This window comes from Orycteropus afer, unplaced genomic scaffold, assembly GCF_000298275.1.
Source record: "Orycteropus afer afer isolate SDZICR_OR568_19922 unplaced genomic scaffold, OryAfe1.0 scaffold00227, whole genome shotgun sequence".
Classification (NCBI taxonomy): Eukaryota; Metazoa; Chordata; class Mammalia; order Tubulidentata; family Orycteropodidae; genus Orycteropus; species Orycteropus afer.
The window spans coordinates 4,576,074-4,594,208 of record NW_006921814.1 but is presented as its reverse complement, the minus strand read 5'-3'; the positions used below and the strand labels follow the sequence as shown (position 1 = coordinate 4,594,208).

The 18,135-nt window shown below is 37.9% G+C and overlaps 1 protein-coding gene across 1 annotated transcript in view; it reads left to right on the top strand.

Moving 5' to 3' along the window:
• Positions 1 to 18,135, top strand: part of CDS1 (CDP-diacylglycerol synthase 1) — a 125,184-nt gene that overhangs the window by 37,035 nt on the left and 70,014 nt on the right. The window contains exons 2-4 of the mRNA XM_007948832.2: positions 310 to 437; positions 10,210 to 10,306; positions 17,757 to 17,854. Of these exons, the coding sequence (XP_007947023.1) occupies positions 310 to 437; positions 10,210 to 10,306; positions 17,757 to 17,854 (323 nt within the window). The remainder of the gene's footprint in view (positions 1 to 309; positions 438 to 10,209; positions 10,307 to 17,756; positions 17,855 to 18,135) is intronic.

Below are 18,135 nucleotides of genomic sequence, written 5' to 3'. Positions count from 1 at the left end.
AGCACTGGGAATAGAGTGCAAGGTTTCACCAGCTGCCAGGTAGGTACAGGGGCACTCCTCTGGTATATAAGAGTTTTTTGTGTGCCTTTTGTTTAAATCAGCTCTTTGTGTTAATAGATATTACCAAAGATAATCAAAGTTTCCAACCAAGGAAATACAACAGTGCTTAGATGATGATCACCTGTAGCTGTTTCTTTGTTTTAGTTTATGTAACAGAAGTTTGACACAGTTAATAATAAATAAGTGCTTTGGCAAGCATGTGCTTTATTATTATTATTATTTTGAAAAATGATTTTTCTTTTCTTTCAGGAAACAGATATTGATGACAGATATGGAGATTTGGATTCCAGAACAGACTCTGACATTCCAGAAATTCCACCATCCACAGATAGAACCCCTGAAATTCTCAAGAGAGCCCTATCTGGTTTATCTTCAAGGTATGAAAGGGTGAAGATGAATATAGTTGGGGGACAAGATAAGCTTTAAGGTTATCTGTCTCTGTGTGATAAATTTGACTTTCTATAAATTTTGGAATGATGACAGAGAAGGTATATTACTTTTGAATACCTAATATGCGAGGCACTACACTAAGTACTTCCTTTCATTCAATCCTGAAGACCTTGTGAAATATGAGAGAACCTAATCAGAGAGGCTAACTGTTGAAGGTTACTTACGTAGTTAAACACAGAGCTGGGATTCTTTCCATGGTCTATCAGGTTCTGAAGCCAGTGATCTATTTACCACGCTAGGTTGCCTTTTCTGGTATTGAAACATCTAATAAAGAAAATTCCGTATTCATGTTTCCTGTTTTTCCAATGCCAGACAGAAATACACAATGTCTTTTCTTTTAAACTCCATAACCCTTTACCATTTCATATATTACCTTCTATATTTGGGATGGGAACTATATTTGGGTGGTGTAGTGCCTAAGGCATTTGACTGCTAACCAGAAGGCTAGTGGTACAAACCTATCAGCTATTCCTCAGAAGGAAAAGTTTTGGCAATCTACTTCCACAGAGATACCACCTCAGAAACCCAAGTAGGGGGTCACTATGAGTTGGATCTGACTTGACGGCAGTGAGTATATTTGGGATAGGAGCTCTAGTGGTGTAGTGGTAAAGGCATTTGGCTGCTAACCCAAACTTTGGTGGTTCTAACTCAAGAGCTACTCTGCAGAAGAAAGATGAGGCAGTCTGCTTCTATAAAGATTTACAGCCTTGGAAACCCAGTAGGGGTCACTATGAGTTGAAGTTGACTCTATGACAGTGAGATTTTGTTTTGTTGTATATTTGGGCTATATTTTTAAATGTTTAATCATCACCAAATTTCAGCTAATAATATTTTGCCCTCTATCAGAAGGCTGGTGGTTCAAACCCACCAGCCACTCCTCAGAAGGAAGGTTTGGCAATCTACTTCCGTAGTGATACTGCCTTGGAAACCCAAGGAAGGGTTGCTATGAGTCGGATCCTACTCAATGGCAGTGATTTGTTTTTTTTGGTTATTGTATGCTTTAGTAAAGTTTATAAAAAGCAAAATTAAACTATTTTCCAGATTAATATGGGAAATCTTAAATACTGGTATAGAGCAGTGTTTTCTAAACATTTTTGACTGACTCACCCTAAGAAATCCATGTTTCACAACAACCAGGAGACATGCAGATGTATATTTTAACAGCTGCAAAAAGCTTATGATTCAATTCTTGCCCTTACTGTGTGTAATGCTGTCTGATTTCATTTCTATTTGGTGCTATTCTAAGTTCTCGTACAGAAAATGCTGTATAGTATGGGTCATAAACTGCAGTTTGAAAAACCCTGGTTTAGTCATATGTGATAAGTGTTGATTTTTTTAAAAACAATTTATAGGTAGTATCGAAGCAAAGTTTTCATTTCTAAGACCAATAGAACACATTTTTACTGTCCATTATTTACAGCATGATTATCATTTTAGTTGTTCACAATTGTTTTGTTGACCTAGGTCACAGATGTGTCTTTGCTTGAAAATCTCATCAGTAAAAGTCCATCTCAAAACTTAAACTTTTTGTATGTAAGAATGATGCTGGATTCTTGTGTGTTCTTCATAGTAAGATCTTCTTTAGAAGGTTTTTTATTTTTAATTTTCTGATACAAAGTAACAATAGCAAATAATACCAAAAAAAAAAAAAAAAACACCCACCAAATTCACTGCTGTCGAGTTAATTCTGATTCACAGAGACCCCTCCTTGGGTTTCCAAAACAGTATCTCTATGGAAGTAGATTGCCCAGCCTTCCTTCCGAGGAGTGGCTGGTGGGTTTGAACTGCCAGCCATCTGGTTAGCAGTCAAGTGCCTTAGGTACCACACTACCAGAGCTCTTCCTTAGGCACTAAGTCACCAATATTTATTGAATGATACTATGTGCAGGCACTGCTCTAAACACTTTGCATGTATTGACTAATTCCCCAGTAACCCTATGAAACACAGATACAGTTATGTACCTATTTTATAAATGAGGAAATTGAGGCACAAAGGTGTTATATGTCAAGCTAGTAAGAGATGAAGGTACACTGTGAGCCTAGGCATCACAGCTTTAATGATTGTGCTCTTACCCTATGCTATTTAGAAGATAATTATTTAAAAAAAGAAAGAAAGAAAGAAAAGAACAGAGCAATAGATAATACGTGGCCAGTTTCAATCCTCTCAAAAAACTAAAAAAGTTACACAAATGTTGAAAAATACATACCTTATACATGCTGCTGTTCTTAGTTACCATCGAGTCAGCTCCAACTCAGAGGCACTTGTGCAAGAGAAGGAAACACTGCCTAGCCTTTGCCATCCTCACAATCTTTGCTCTATCTGAGTCCATCATTGCAGCCACTGTGTCAATCCATTTTGTTGAGGGCCTTCCCCTTTTTTGCTGACCCTCCGCTTTATCAAGCATGATATCCTTCCCTAGGGAATGGTCCCCTTCTGACAATATGACCAAAGTAGGTGAGACAAAATCTGCCCATTCTAACTTCCAAAGAGCATTCTGGCTGTACTTCCTCCGGGACAGCCTCTTTTATTCATGCTAGCGTCTTTTTATCCAATACCCAAAATAGGTATTGGATACCAGTGTTTTGCAAGCACTGAGAGGTTGTAGAAGCATAGGATTAAAATTACTGATTACATAAGAAATTTACATGAATTAGGGGAAAACGTCTATAATCCTCTCACCAAGCTATAAATATTTGAAATATTTTGGTCTTTACTCTTTGAAGCTTTTTTCCCTTGTGCAAATGTAATATAATAAATATGAAATAATAAAAATGGAATTACATGGTTTTCTGTCTTGCTATTTTCATTCCATATTATAGTAGGAGCATCTTTCCTTGTCTTAAGGGGCTCTGGTTGTTCAGTAGCTAAGGCTGAAAACCAAAAAATCAGTGGTTCAAACCCGCCAGCCACTCCATGGGAGAAAGATGAGGCAGTCTGCTTCCATAAAAATGTACAGCCTTTGGGGAAGTCCTACTCTGTCCTATAGGATCACTATCAGTCAGAACTGATGTGATAGCAGTGAGTTTCACTTTCCTTGTCCTTAAATATACCTCTGTTTGGACAGAACAAGGGGACACTGCATGGTTTAAAATCAAGAAGGGAGTGCATCAGGATTGTATCCTTTCACCATTTTTGTTCAATCTGTATGCTGAGCAAATAATCCCAGAAGCTGGACTATGTGAAGAAGAGTGTGGCATCAAGATTGGAGGAAGAATCATTAACAACCTGTGATATGCTGACAACACAACTTTGCTTGCTGAAAGTGAGAATGACTTGAGGCACTTACTGATAAGATTGAAGAATACAGTCTGTAGTATGGATTACATCTCAATATAAAGAAAACAAAAATCCTCACAAATGGACCTATAAGCAGCATCACAATAAATGGAGAAAAGACTGAAGTTATCAAAGACTTCACGTTGCTTAGTTCTATAATTGTCACCAATGGAAGCAGCAGTCAGGACATAGAGACATATAGCACTGGGCGAGTAGGCTGCAAAAGACCTCTTTCAAGTGCTGAGGAGTAAAGATGTCTCCTTGAAGACTAAGGTAAGCCTGACACAAGCCATTATATTTTCAATTGCCTCATATGCATGTGAGAGCTAGACAATGAATACAGAAGACCGAAGAATAATTGATGCTTTTGAGTTGTGGTGCTGGCGAAGAATGCTGAAAGTACCATGACTGCCAGGAGAACTAAGAGATCTGTCCTAGACAAAAGTGCAGCCGGAATGCTCCTTGGAAGCGAGAATGGCCAGACTTCATCTCACCTACTTTGGTCATGTTATCAGAAGGGACCATTCCCTGGAGAAGGATGTCACACTTGCTAAGGTGGAGGTCGACAAAAGCGGGGAAGGCCCTCAATGAGATGGATTGGCACAGTGGCTGTGTTGATGGGCTGAAGTATAGCAGGGATCATGGAGCTGGTGTGGGACCTGGTGGTATTTCGTTCTGCTGTGTGAAGGGTCACTATGAGTCGGAGACGACTCAATGGCACCTAAATATACCTCAGGAACATATTAAATGACTGCATAATATATCCTGTTGTATGACTATAGTTCACTTACTGAACTAACCATGTGTTGACAGGCATTTAGATTATTTCTAAATATTCCAAAAAAAATAATTCTGCGTTAAACATTTTTTTTGTAGCTTAATTACTTTAGCATCCCTAGTTATTTGCTTAGAATAAAATCTTACAATTAAACTTGCTTGCGGGAAGGTTTATACTCATTTTTAAGACTTTAATATATAATGTCCCACAAAAGCATAAGCGTTCGAATAGAAGAGAGTCTGAAAGGTCTTCAGTCATTTGGCAAGTTGACTGCCCCAATTGACTTCTTCTGGACCTGTGTGTGGTCTGTGGAATGTACATCAGCCAGTTAATTGGAGCTCAATCCTTTAATGAAGCTGTTCTTTAGCCATGAGTCTAGGTCAGTGGTTCTTATATAGGGGCAATTCCCTACCACCCCAACCCCAAAAGGGGACATTTGGCAATATCTGGAGACTTTATACATCATGCAAGATGAGGGAGCTACTAGCATCTAGTGGGGCAGAGGCTAGGGATGCTGCTGAACATCATGGAACAGCCCCCCATAACAAAGAATTATCTGGTCCCAACTGTGTTATTAGTGCTAAAGTTGACCAAACCTGTTGCCATCGAGTCAATTCTGATTCATGGTGACCCACATGTATTTCAGAGGAAAATTATTTTGTTCCATAGGGCTTTTAATGGCTGTAATTTTACAGAAGTGGATCAGCAGGCCTTTCTTCCATGGTGCTACTGGTTCAATTGGAACCATCAGCCTTCCAGTTGGTAGTCAAGAGCAAACGGTTTGCACCACCTATGGACCTAGAAACCACGGAAACATCCAGACATAGTTTCATATTTTATATTGTTATCTTCCTTCTCTCTGGGAACCTGCATGCTTCCTGTCCAATTCCTCCAAAAGCTGGTAGGTGGACTTTCCTAAACCTGTTCTCTACCACACGGGCCTCTAAGTTCCTATTTGTTCTTGGGGAGTACCTCTGTCTCCTAATTTTGGCACCTAATTCTGATGACTGCCCTCCCAACATGTGTTCTTGATGACTCATGATGACTGTACCTCTAGGAAAATAATTTTAAAACATTTTTCCCAATGCTTTTAAAGTAAATAAAACATTTAATAGTTGTAGTAATAATAAAGCATTATGTACCACATAACTGATTTGAACAATAAGTATGTAACTACTAAAGAAAATTAGTTTTAAAGTAAATGATTAATTGTGTTGTTGTTGTTATGTGCCGTCGAGTTGGACCCAAATCATAGCAACCCCTCCTTGGGTTGCCAAGGCAGTATCACTGTGGAAGTAGATTGCCCAACCTTCCTTCCGAGGAGTGGCTGGTGGGTTTGAACTGCCAGCCTTCTGGTTAGCAGTCAAGTGCCTTAGGCACTATGCTACCAGAGCTCCCAAATGATTAATTTTAGACTTAAAAAAAAATCTCATTCCTAGCTCATATGGGTCCTGGCGACATTAGGAATGAAATTCTTCCCTATTAATTCTTGAGTTTCTTTATGCAAAATACAAAGTAGTCCAAGAGATAGAACTTTGGTGTGGTGATTTGAACCTAAAATTAAGGCTTTCTCTGACGTGACCATTGTAACATGGTAAAGGAAATCGAGATTTTTTTTTTTTTTTTTAATTCAGAGCCAGACTTGTCCTCTGGATTTTAGTTAAAAAATCCCCTATCATGCTCTATTTTGAATTCAGTACTTCTCCCCTGAAAGATAATTTTAAGTTGCAGTATCACGGAATATAAAAGTTATATTAAATTATACATTCATCTTTTATGTGCCTAACTTTGCATTAGATATTCTTGGGGGCTTTGAGGAGAGTCATTTAAATTAAAAGTGAAATTAAGGTCTTGATCTGTTTGGGGAAGGGAAATTTTTCTGGAAGGGGAAATATTTAATAAAAGAAAACCAGATGGACTATATTCCTTGAGAGCCCAGTTTTAGGATTTTTGAATGGAGTTTTTGGATGACAATGAAGAGAGTAGGTTACTTGTTTAAAACCTACAGATCTCAGCAGTTACCACTTTTCTGAAACTCAGAACCAAACATTGAACATTAGAAGTGCCTAGACAGAGGCAGGGAGCTCTGGTAGCATAGTGGCTAAAGCACTTGACTGCTAACCAGAAAGCTGGTGGTTCAAACCCACCAGCCACTCCTCGGAAGGAAGGTTGGGCAATCCTACTTCCATAGTGATACTGCCTCAGAAACCCAAGGAGGGGTCGCTATGAGTCAGGGCTGACTCGAGGGCACATAACAACAACAACAACAGACAGAGGCAACACCCAGCTGAGGAATGATTGCTGTTGCTTAAGTGTTCTTCCCTAGGAGAGGCCCTTAATAATTCTCAGACTCTGATTATCAGATATAATTCTTAAGAGTCTGAGGATTTGGATTTCTTGCAAGTAACACAAGATCAATATCAGGAGCCTGGATTATATAGTTCTTTATTTACCTCTGCTCAGCTCAGTGACCTAGTTCCATTTCCTAATCCTTTCATTAATAAATAGTTATGTATCTAAAACTAAATGGAACCTTTCAGCTATAGCATTTTCAACTCTACCTCAATTCATTCTTTTTTCTTTTTATTTATTTATTTATGTTGTACTTTAGGTGAAAGTTTACAGAGCAGTTTTACATTCGACATTTCATGTACATTTGGTTTCACTCCCCAATTACCATTCCCGACCCTAACCCAGTCTCCTCCCCTCCCTGCCCAGTAACTCCCTGCCCCCATGCCCCTCATAGTTATGCACTCCTGTGTGTCTGTGTGTCTTGCATTTCCTCTGTTAAAATGTTGCCCCTCTGGTCCCCCATGCTCCAAGGGATGCATCTCCATAGAGTATGTGAGTGTGTCACCCTGGGTTGAGTGGTCTGCATGTACATCTTGTTTACTATTGGGATGAGAGCCAGCCCCTGGAAGTGAGTTTTATTCCAGGCCCAAAGTATTGGGGGTCCCACCAGGCCCAAAGTATTGGGGGTCCCATCTGACCAGTAATTCTGGTAATTATTGTGTTTTTTAATTTTGTTCCACATTTTTCCTCCCACTCTATAAAGGATCTCCAGTTGTGATCCTTTCCCAAGTGGTTGGCACTAGTAGCCAGGCACCACGTAGTTCTTCTGGTTTCGAGTTCCATCATTTCCTAGGGACTGATTGCTTCCAAATGTCTTTTTGTTTGTTTGTTTTTTTGCACTCTTCTTTACTTCCAATGATAGGAGACCATTAGCTGCATCTTAGATGGCCGCTTGAAAGCTTTTAAGACCCCAGTTACTACTCACCAACGTAGGTTGTGGAACAAGATTTTTTATGTATTTTATTGTGCCAGTTGAGTCTGGTGTCCCCCAGTACTATGGTCCTGAGTCGGTAGATCTGTTGGGTCTCTCTCCCATAGTGACTGGCTGTCTGTGAGGGATTGCTCTATGTCTGTCTTCTGTTGTTTCTGTAAGGACTGGAGGCATTTTGTATCACTGGTGTCTGTGCAAGATTAGCCTCAGCTGAATGTATCCTTGGTCTAGAGTATAATCCTGTTCACTGACCCCCATCTAATCTTCTCAGATGTTTATGTGTTTATCTGTAGCCTGGTGTTTGGTGTTAATGGTAATGCAGTATTGTGGATATACTGTATTAGCCTCTGTTGTTTATATCTTATGTGTACAATTTGGTGGCTTCCCTTTCCCCAATGTTGTCACGGTGGTCACAGACTCTTTCTGTACCATCCCTCCTCTTATCCACATCAGTGTGTGGCCCCCAAGTAGCCCAAAATTAATTCCTCCCTTTCCCTCCCCACCCTAGTAACCTACAAAAGTGAGTTCCCTTCCTTAAGCAAATCCTTCTTTGTCTTTTTACGGTAATGGACTCATACAATATTTGTCCTTCTTCGATTGACTTATTTCACTCAGCATAATGTCCCCCAGGCTCATCCATGTTGTGAGATGATTTGCATATCCTTCATTGTTCTATTATGTAGCACAATATTCCATTGTGTGAATGTACCATAATTTGGTTATCCATTCATCCATTGATGGGCATTTAGATTGTTTCCATCTCTTTGCTATACAAGAAACTTATGAGTCTACATAGTTTGTTAGTCAGTAGAGGACAATAAAGTTGGGTAAGTACAATTTGCCTATCTCATGAGAATCCTTGGAAGCTAGATAAAAGAATTTGGATTTAATGTCATTGGCATTTTAGATTCTTGAGTGCAAGAATGATATGATGAAAAGGACATTTGAAAATGAGTAGGTTTTTTTGCATTATCTAGATGATATGGGAGAATGCTGAAAAACAAGGAGTTTAATAAATATTTCATAAATTTGATAAACGAATAATACTCTGTTATAGGGAGAGACTGAGAATCTATGCTTAGAGTACAGTACATATATGTTACTGTATGGTTCAATCAGAATCTCTTATGATATTTAAAATGCTATCTTTTGAATTAACAAAAATTAGAAAAGTGTTTAAGAAAACACATTTTATGTGAGTATAACATAGTATTGAAGGTAGAGTAAGTAGAAACATGGAGAAGGAGTTGTAGATTTCAGTAATCGATATCTATGTAGTGTTATTTCAGTCATCTTGGATTTTCCAGTGGCCTCCAACATTTTCCATGATGTGGCAACATAAAGAATGGTAATATTTGGTATTTCTATGAATACTGAAGGTGAAGGGTGAGGCTTCTGGGGAGGAGGACAGTTGGGCACCCCAAGCCCTTACCTGAGGGCTGAGGGTGATTAATCCTCAGCATACCTGGAACCCATGGAGCATGCCAGCAGGGAAACTCTGCTCTAAGGAACAAGCAAAGGTCAAGAATAAGTACTCCCTACTAAACCCCCTGCCACTAATCAAGGAAGGCAGTCAGCACACTTTGAGCAATAAAAGGAAGCATCAGTAGATCTGGCCTTGTCCTCAGTGACTGACGTCTTAGATCCCAGGCACCTCGTTCCTTCTTCATTTCATGGAAATCACTGTGCTCTCCGGTGTGAGTTCCATATTGATCTTTCATTATTTTTTTTCATTAAAAGGCCATTGTCTATTAAACTTTCTTATAATCATTACTAAGGGGCTTTGGTGCGTAGTGGATAACACATTTGGATGGTAAGAAGAATGTTGGTGGTTCAAACACAACAGCTGCTCTGTGGGAGGAAGATGAAGCAATCTACTTCTGTAAAGATTTACAGCCTTGGAAGGCCAATGGGAGATCACTGTGCATCAGAATCAGTTTGGTGGCAGTGGGTTTATAATCATTATTGTTTTTATCTATCACCCTAAAAGAATGACCTTTATCTTTTTAGAGAATTCCTGCACTTGGCTTGTTCTTCCCTTCCGTGTGAGGGAGTGTGTGACTTACCAATCCACATTGGCTACCTAATTCCCTAACTTCATGATTCATTTCCATTCTTATGCTTTAGAAAATATTTTGTTTATTTGGTTAACATAATTTTAGAAAAATAGCTCCCAGTGGGTGAAGAATTTTTTAATTTTTTTTTGTTTTTAGTTGTTATTTTACAAAATAAAATAGAGGATTCTTAAGATGTAGTAGAGCAAATTTATAAGTTGAATTCACTACTGAAAGCATGCAGAAAACTTTTAAGAACATGAAATCCTAACATGAAATGGTAACGTTACCAACATTGTCTTTATAGGTGGAAAAACTGGTGGATTCGTGGAATTCTTACTCTAACTATGATTTCATTATTTTTCCTGATCATCTATATGGGATCCTTTATGCTGATGCTTCTAGTAAGTCTGTTTACAGTTTTCTAAGTGTCTCTAGCTTTGTTTTCCAAAAAATATATATGAATGATGTAATTTGAATGTCACAAAAAAGAAGTAATTCAAAACTTGATAGTTGGTAGCAGCAAATTTAGTTCCTGTAAATGTCTTTTGGTTCATGAAATGATCTGGACTAATCCTTTCCATTTGTACAGTAGCCATTCAAATTGTTCATTCAGCAGACAGCAAATATACATAATAGATACACATCTACTGTGTGTCAGACATTGTACCAAGTATTAGATATAACAGAAACACACACACACATACACACACATAGCTTCAACATGTATGACCATTAGCTGGACCCTGACCTCAAGGAACTCAATCTAGTGGCAGAGACACACAAGCAACCACATGAATAAATGCTATAGTAAATAAGTGGGGTAAGTCCTATAATAGAACTTATTAGAAGGACATGGTAAAAAAAAAAAAAAAAAAAAGACACCTGATCCAATTTGGAGGAGAGGTCAGAAAGGGCTTCCAGAAGAGGTGACAACAAAGCCAAGTCCTGAAAAAGGCATTATAAGTGGGAGCATTATGGGAAAGATACAGAGCATCATGGGAAAGATACAGAAATAATGAGAAAATGTGGTCCATGGCTAGTTGTACATGTGGACAGTGCTTGGGATGAGGCTGGTGAGGCAAGTAGAAGTCATTCTGCTGGATTTTGTTGTGTATAGGAAGCCCAAGTATTGAAGCCAAACAAGTATTTTAAGCTCTTAATTCATTCTCTTAATGAATGTTTCCAGATGCCTACTGTGTACCAGGTAATGCCCTAGTTCTAGTATGATATGGTAGTACGGACAAAGACTTACCTGTCTCTGCCCTCACTGAGCTTCTTGCCTACACATGAGAGAATTGACCAGGTATATAATTATGAACTACAGTTAGCATTTGAAAAAAAGACTAGGTTGCTCTGAGAGTTAAAGGGGAACTGAGAGAACTTTCCAGCAGCATTGTACCAAGCATATGAGCTATGAGCTCATAGCTGAGAGAGTGAGGAGAGAGAGTGAGGGGAGAGAGTGAGGGGAATGGATGAGATTGGGGGTGGGGGTGGAGTGTCACAAGCAGGACTTCCTGTTTACAAAAGCCCTGATGTCTAAAAAAGCATAAAACATTTGAAGCCCAATGTGGTGGGACTGAGAAGGAGAAATGCATTGTTCAACGAACCTACCATTCACTCTGTGTAGAGCATAGTGCTTGCAGTGAAGAGTGCAAGCCTGCTTTCCGGGATATTCGCTAAGGTTCTCTTTTAAAGTTTTTTCAGCCTTTTCTTACACATTGACCTCCCTGTCCTCCAGTTGCTCTTGCCCACCTTAGGGATGTATTTACCCATGTTGGCTGTTCTTCCTCTCTCCTATGAATCCTGTGCATAGCTGATAAGTTTATAGGCACTGATAAGTTTATAGGCCCTTTGATAACATTTAAAATTCATTTTATTAAAGAATAGGGTTTGAAGTGAAATTAGACAGAATTAAAAAAAAATGCCATCAATCCTGGAAACCTTTGAAAGCAGTTCTTATAAGCATCACAAAGCCTGTTTCACTTTTCTTTTTGTCCTTTAATTTTGACTGCCTTTTGAGTAAACAAAAATGAATAGGAAATAATTTTCTCTGGTTTGTTAATTTGCTGACATTTAAAATTTTTTTTTTTTTTCTTACAAAGGAAGAATAGAAGTGAACAGGACCAAGTTTTAGTGTGAGGTCAGAGTCTGAAAGGCAGGTAGACAGGTGTGGGGAGCTGTCTGTGGATTTAAGGTAAGTGCCCCCAGCTCCCACTCTGCTCGGTTTTGAATCTGCTGGGGGCTGAAATGACTGTTTGCATTTCTGCTGGAGGATTTAAACAGGGAATGTGTGTGCACACTGCTTTTCAGTGCTGTGCTGTGAGTGGGTGGGCCTGGGAAGAAGGGTCCAAGCTTCGGGCATGGAACTCAGGAAGGATTGTGGATAAAGGGACCTTTGAGTTGGACCTTGAAGAATCTATCAGAATGGACGGAACGCTGTAAGCAAAGGTCCAAACAGCTAGTTGTGGCAGAAAGAGACAGGTAATGCCATTTTCTGGGAGCACAGGGCCTTAAACCTAGAAAGATATTAGGAATCAATTCCCTAAAGGCTTTGCAATACTATATGAAGAAGTTCGAATTTTATTTGGAAAGCATTGAAAATATTGGGGAACATTTGAGTCGTTGCTCACCTTTAGAAGATACTCTGACTAAAGCTGGCTTGGTGGGTTCCCTGGTAATTAAGTTGTTACATTTTTCTCCAAACTAAACTGTTTGATGGGATAACTAGGGAAAGAATTTATAGATGAAGACTATTTTTTAACCACTTTTTTGATGATATAATTCAGAATACTTTTAAAGAAATACTTGTCTATTTGGACTCTGATATATGTGATATATATATATATATATTTAAGAGTATCATAGCATGCCTAAAACAATTGAGGGCTTTTTTTGTGTGTGTATTTTTTCTACTATGAAAGGAAAATATAGTTTTGTTTACTTTGATTGCTGAATTTAATCAGAGACGAATATAAAAAATTAAAGATCTAGTTAAAGTAGATTTGAACTGTTACTGCTCTTATTTAAGTTCACTGTATATGTATGCACAAACATACATACACATATGTGTTATATTGGTATTAAGAAATTACAGTATCTATACAGTTTTTCACACACACACACACTGTTGGTACTCAATTGATATTACTTTTATGTGTTTAAAAATCATAATTCCACTAATACCCCTAAGTGGATCATTTATATTTTGAGAAGTACATATTCAGTCTAGCTTGCATTTGCATTACAGTATCAGCACTCCAAAAAAGACTAATTCAAGATTATTTTATTAGAAACTTATTTCTAGGAAATGATAGCTACTATTTTAGATGGCACTCATGCTCCTTAAAATGAAAGGAGCTTTTTTTCCCTTCATCTTTTTATTTATAGCACTTTAATTGCTGTGTTCACAGATTAGAATCACACTTTCTAAGTGATGGAGTTATTAAAGCATATTTTAGCTTAAAGGCAAGTGTGAACATATAACAGACATTGCATGAACTCCCCTCCTCACCTTCTTGGAAGCTCCTATAATAATTATATATAAGTGAATAGTAGTTCACTTACATAATTTAATTTAAATAGTGTGTTTAGTTTTTTCCCCCACTGTGAGAGTTGAAAATATATGTAAAATACTTTGCAAAAAACTTAACTTTAAAGATTAGCATCAACCTTATCGTTAACCAGTAAAATCCAATTAATACTGCCTCTCTTAGTTTCCTAGTGCTGCTGTAACAGAGATACTGTAAGTGGGTGACTTTAAAGAACAGGGGGAGCTCTGGTAGTGTAGTGCCTAAGGCATTTGACTGCTAACCAGAAGGCTGGTGGTTAAAACCCACAGCCACTCCTCGGAAGGAAGATTGGGCAATCTACTTCCATAGAGATACCGCCTCAGAAACCCAAGGAGGGGAGTGAGTTTGGTTTTGGTTTCTGTTTAAAGAACAGAATTTTTTCTTATAGTTTAGGAGATAGCAGTCTGAATTTAGGACACTGACCCTAGGGGAAGGCTCTCTCTATCGGCTCTGGGGGAAAGAATCCTTTTCTCAGCTTCTGTAGCCCCTGCATTGCTTGGTACTGTGGCTATCCTTACATGTGTTTCTGTCTTTCCCAGTCTGTTCTAGCTTATCTTGGTGCCTAATCTGCTTTTCCAGCTTTTTCCATCCCTAAAATGATTAGGTTTAAGACACACTGCACACTGATATGACCTCATTAACAAAACAAGGAAACCTCATTCCCAAATGACGTCCACAGGTATAGAGGGGTTAGGATTCTAACATGTATTTTTGAGGGATACAATTCAATCCATAACACTACCATTTGATATATTTCCTTTTATCCTTTTTGTTCTTTTGTGTTTTAAAATTCATGGTTTTAATCATAATGTGACTAAAATGCATACCCTACTTTCTAAACTAAGTATCATATCAAATATTTTGTTTTGCTTTCTGTTCTTTATAATTACTAGCTTCAATAGATGTATCTACATGGTGGAATACACTACATCTTTCATTACTCAAACCATTGTTATTTGTAGACGTCCAGCTTGTTTTCTGGCTTTTCTTTATTGTAAAGTGCACAATCCTGAACAGATCAGAGCAGAAAGCTTTATTGGTGTGTTGTATTATTTTCTTAGACTAGATTTCCTAAAGCAGAAGGAAGTAGATGCTTTTACTTGGATGACCCATAGTCAAGCTTATCATGTCCAAATCTGAATTTATATTACATCCTCCACATATTCTGCAGGCAGAATCTGTCTACTTTCCCAAGTCTTTCTTGAGTTATTTTGTGTTCCCTCCTCTCCCTCATCACCCCCTTCAAATCTCTTCAATCCCCAAATTTAGTCAGTTCTGCCTCCTCAGTATTGCTTATGGCTTGTCTTCCACCCGTCTGCCACTGTCCTTATTTAGGTGCTCATCAATACAAGGTGTCCCCTTGCCTGTCTGTCTCTATGCTGGCTTTTCAATCAGTTTTTCCCACTTCTTTTTTCCCCTAATATTTACATCTGATCCTGTCATTTCACCTTCTTTGTGCATTCTTCATGCTGTTTTCTGTAATTATGTAATCAGGCCTCATCTCTCTACACTTCTCACTGCACCTTTGTGCTCCAACATCTCTGCTTGACTTGGAATTCCCTCGTTCTCATCCTACTTACATAAACTCATCCTCTCTAACCTACTTGACTCTGCATATCCTTCTCCTCTGTCCTACATGCTTCCGACAGGTTTGTTTGCTTATGCTTGTAACCATTGGACAATTGTCACGTAGTACTGTAGTTGTGTGTTTCCTTCCTGATAGACTGTACCTCTCTGAGAACAGATGTACTGTATTATTTCTCTGTATCCTCACTTACTAGCATACAGTAAGCATTTTGTTTACTAATGCTAATTAGTTGGATGCTAATTTTAAGGCTCTTAAATAATTGAACCACCAGAGTCCTACAGATTTACACTCCTGCCAGGAGTATTTTGATACCTCTATGGTCTGTTTTCCAGAAGATCCATTGTAAGCTATAATTGATAATCATATAAATATATGCATGTGCTATTTAAAATAGGTTTTTCTTCCCCTCTGTATAAAGAACCAAGTGCTAATGTTGATTCTCAAGCAAATTTCTTAAGAAATTGCATCAGTGCCCTTAATATTTTAAAAGCCCCTTTGGTTCTAGAAATAGCAGGGCTTTGCTATTTTATTGTTGCATCTAGCATTTTTCCATTCTGTGACTATTTCTGTAAAAACAAAACAACGTCTGATGTTATACATAAAGTTTATTTGAAGGACAATATTTAAATTTTCTTGCTCTTTATAATACGTTTAAGACTTTTTCTTAAATGTACTATTTGTAATAGTTTGATGTAATTATTTTTTATCATGTGGCTGAGGGACCACATTGATATTTTTGGAAGTATTTGATTCACAAGTAATTGGTATAGGTTTAGGAAAGCTATTTTGTGGAAATCTTGGGCTATTCAAAAGCAATCCCAAAGGGTGGGGAAACTAAAGTACTGGAAATGGTACAGCCAGAATGGAATGAATGAGAATGGTAAAGGACCAGTTAGTACATATTTTAGGGTTTTGAAGGGCCATATATATCTCTGTCATATAGTTTTTGTTTTTTAAGTTTTTATTAAAAATACAAAACATTTTTGTATTTTATCAGAAGGCTGGCGGTTTCAAACCCACCAGCCACTCCTTGGAAGGAAGGTTGGGCAATCTACTTCTGTAGTGATACCGCCTCAGAAACCCAAGGAGGGGTCGCTATGAGTTGGGTCCAACTCGACGGCACATAACAACAACAACAACAACAACAACAATAAAATTTTAAATCCATTTTTAGTTCAACAACTGCACAAAAACAGGCCTTTGAGTATTTTCTCTACAGGTTTAAAATGTTAGTCTGTTACATTCACAATAAGTGTTCAATTTGCTGTTTGCTCTTTGAGTCTTGGAATTGACTAAAGTCAAGCAGTGGCTATGATACTATAGCTTTAGAAATTACCTTAACCTTGCAGCAGTTTGAAGGACTTCTAAACAGGCCATCAAAAAGTGATCCCTAACAGAATTTCAGAGCCTTAGACTTTCTGAAGCCCTTGAGGCTGGGTGAACCCCTGAAACTATTACCCTGAAATAATCTTCAAGCCTCAAACCAAAAATATCCCCTAAAATCTTCTTTAAACCAAGTAGTTTCGCTTATTGGTAAGGGAAGTCTGTCTAGAGGATTGTGCTTTTTTAGAGAACTATCTCTATGAAATAAAATTGACAACAGCAACTGGAAAATTTGGATAGGAAGCTTAGGGGATAATGAGTTTATGTTAAAGGAGGAGAAGCAACTCAGATAAGAAGGGTGAGAATGGTTGCACAACTTGAAGGATGTAAATATCACTGACTTGTACACGTACAAATTGATGAATTGGTGTATGTTTTGCTGTGTATATTTTCAACAATTAAAAAAAGAGGTGAGCGATCCCTTAGTACAAACCCATTTTCTAAATATATATTTGTTGTTGTTGTTATATGCCGTCGAGTCGGCCCGACTCATAGCGACCCCTCCTTGGGTTTCCGAGGCAGTATCACTACGGAAGTAGGATTGCCCAACCTTCCTTCCGAGGAGTGGCTGGTGGGTTTGAACCGCCAGCCGTCTGGTTAGCAGTCAAGTGCCTTAGGCACTATGCTACCAGAGCTCCTAAATATATATTTAGGACACTGCAAACAGAACTGCATAAACTCAGTTGACTCGCCAAAGTTGTCAAGAAGTGCAGAAGGTGCTTATAATTTGCCATGTTTAATACAGTTTAGATTCATCAGCAAAGCAGTTGGCTATGCAGGAATCGGTGCAGCTAGAGAATGAAAGGACCATGCCAACTCCTGGTTGACTGAACGGAAGACGTTTTCGATGTTTGTACTAACAGTATCTTTATGCTTGGAAAATAAACCTGAAATTATGGTTAAAATAAAGCTATAAAAGCATACTTTCATATATGATTATTTTCCTAGAGTAACCAATGGAAAATCCCAAGAAAATAAAGAAGTAGTAGTGATGGATAAAATTAATTCAAGTGTGACCAACTAGACTATCCCTCAAATTTAAACTACAGCACCACCCCTCACTCAAGGAAAGATTTTACAAACCTTTGGAATAAAACATAGTTTTGCTTGACCTTTTGGGATATTACTTGGTTTTAGGGACTTGACTTGAATTTTCTGCTTGACATTTAGAATAATTAAAAGTAGGTATGATGAATTTATATATATATAATATATGTAGGTATATATTTGCACAATAAGCTACATTATAAAATGTGTAAGAACAAATGTAAGTATTGAGAAACATATATTGATATTTTATCTTGGTTTCAGGTTCTGAGCATCCAAGTGAAATGCTTCCATGAAATCATCACTATAGGTTATAGAGTCTATCGTTCTTATGACCTGCCATGGTTTAGAACACTAAGCTGGTAAGTCACTCAGAACTTTTTCAGATATCTGATTCTTTTCCAAAGTTTGTGGAGGAAGTATCATGATCAATCAATACACATTTAGTTAAGCTTATACATTGACTTTTGGAAAAGACAAATGAAAAGAATGTAATTGAAATATGAAAAGAAGAAAATCACTTTTAGCCCTACTACTCCAACACAACTATTTTCATATCTCATATTTCAGCCTTTGTAAGCTATGTAATTTATGCCATATATATATATATATATATATATATATATATATATATATTTACGTA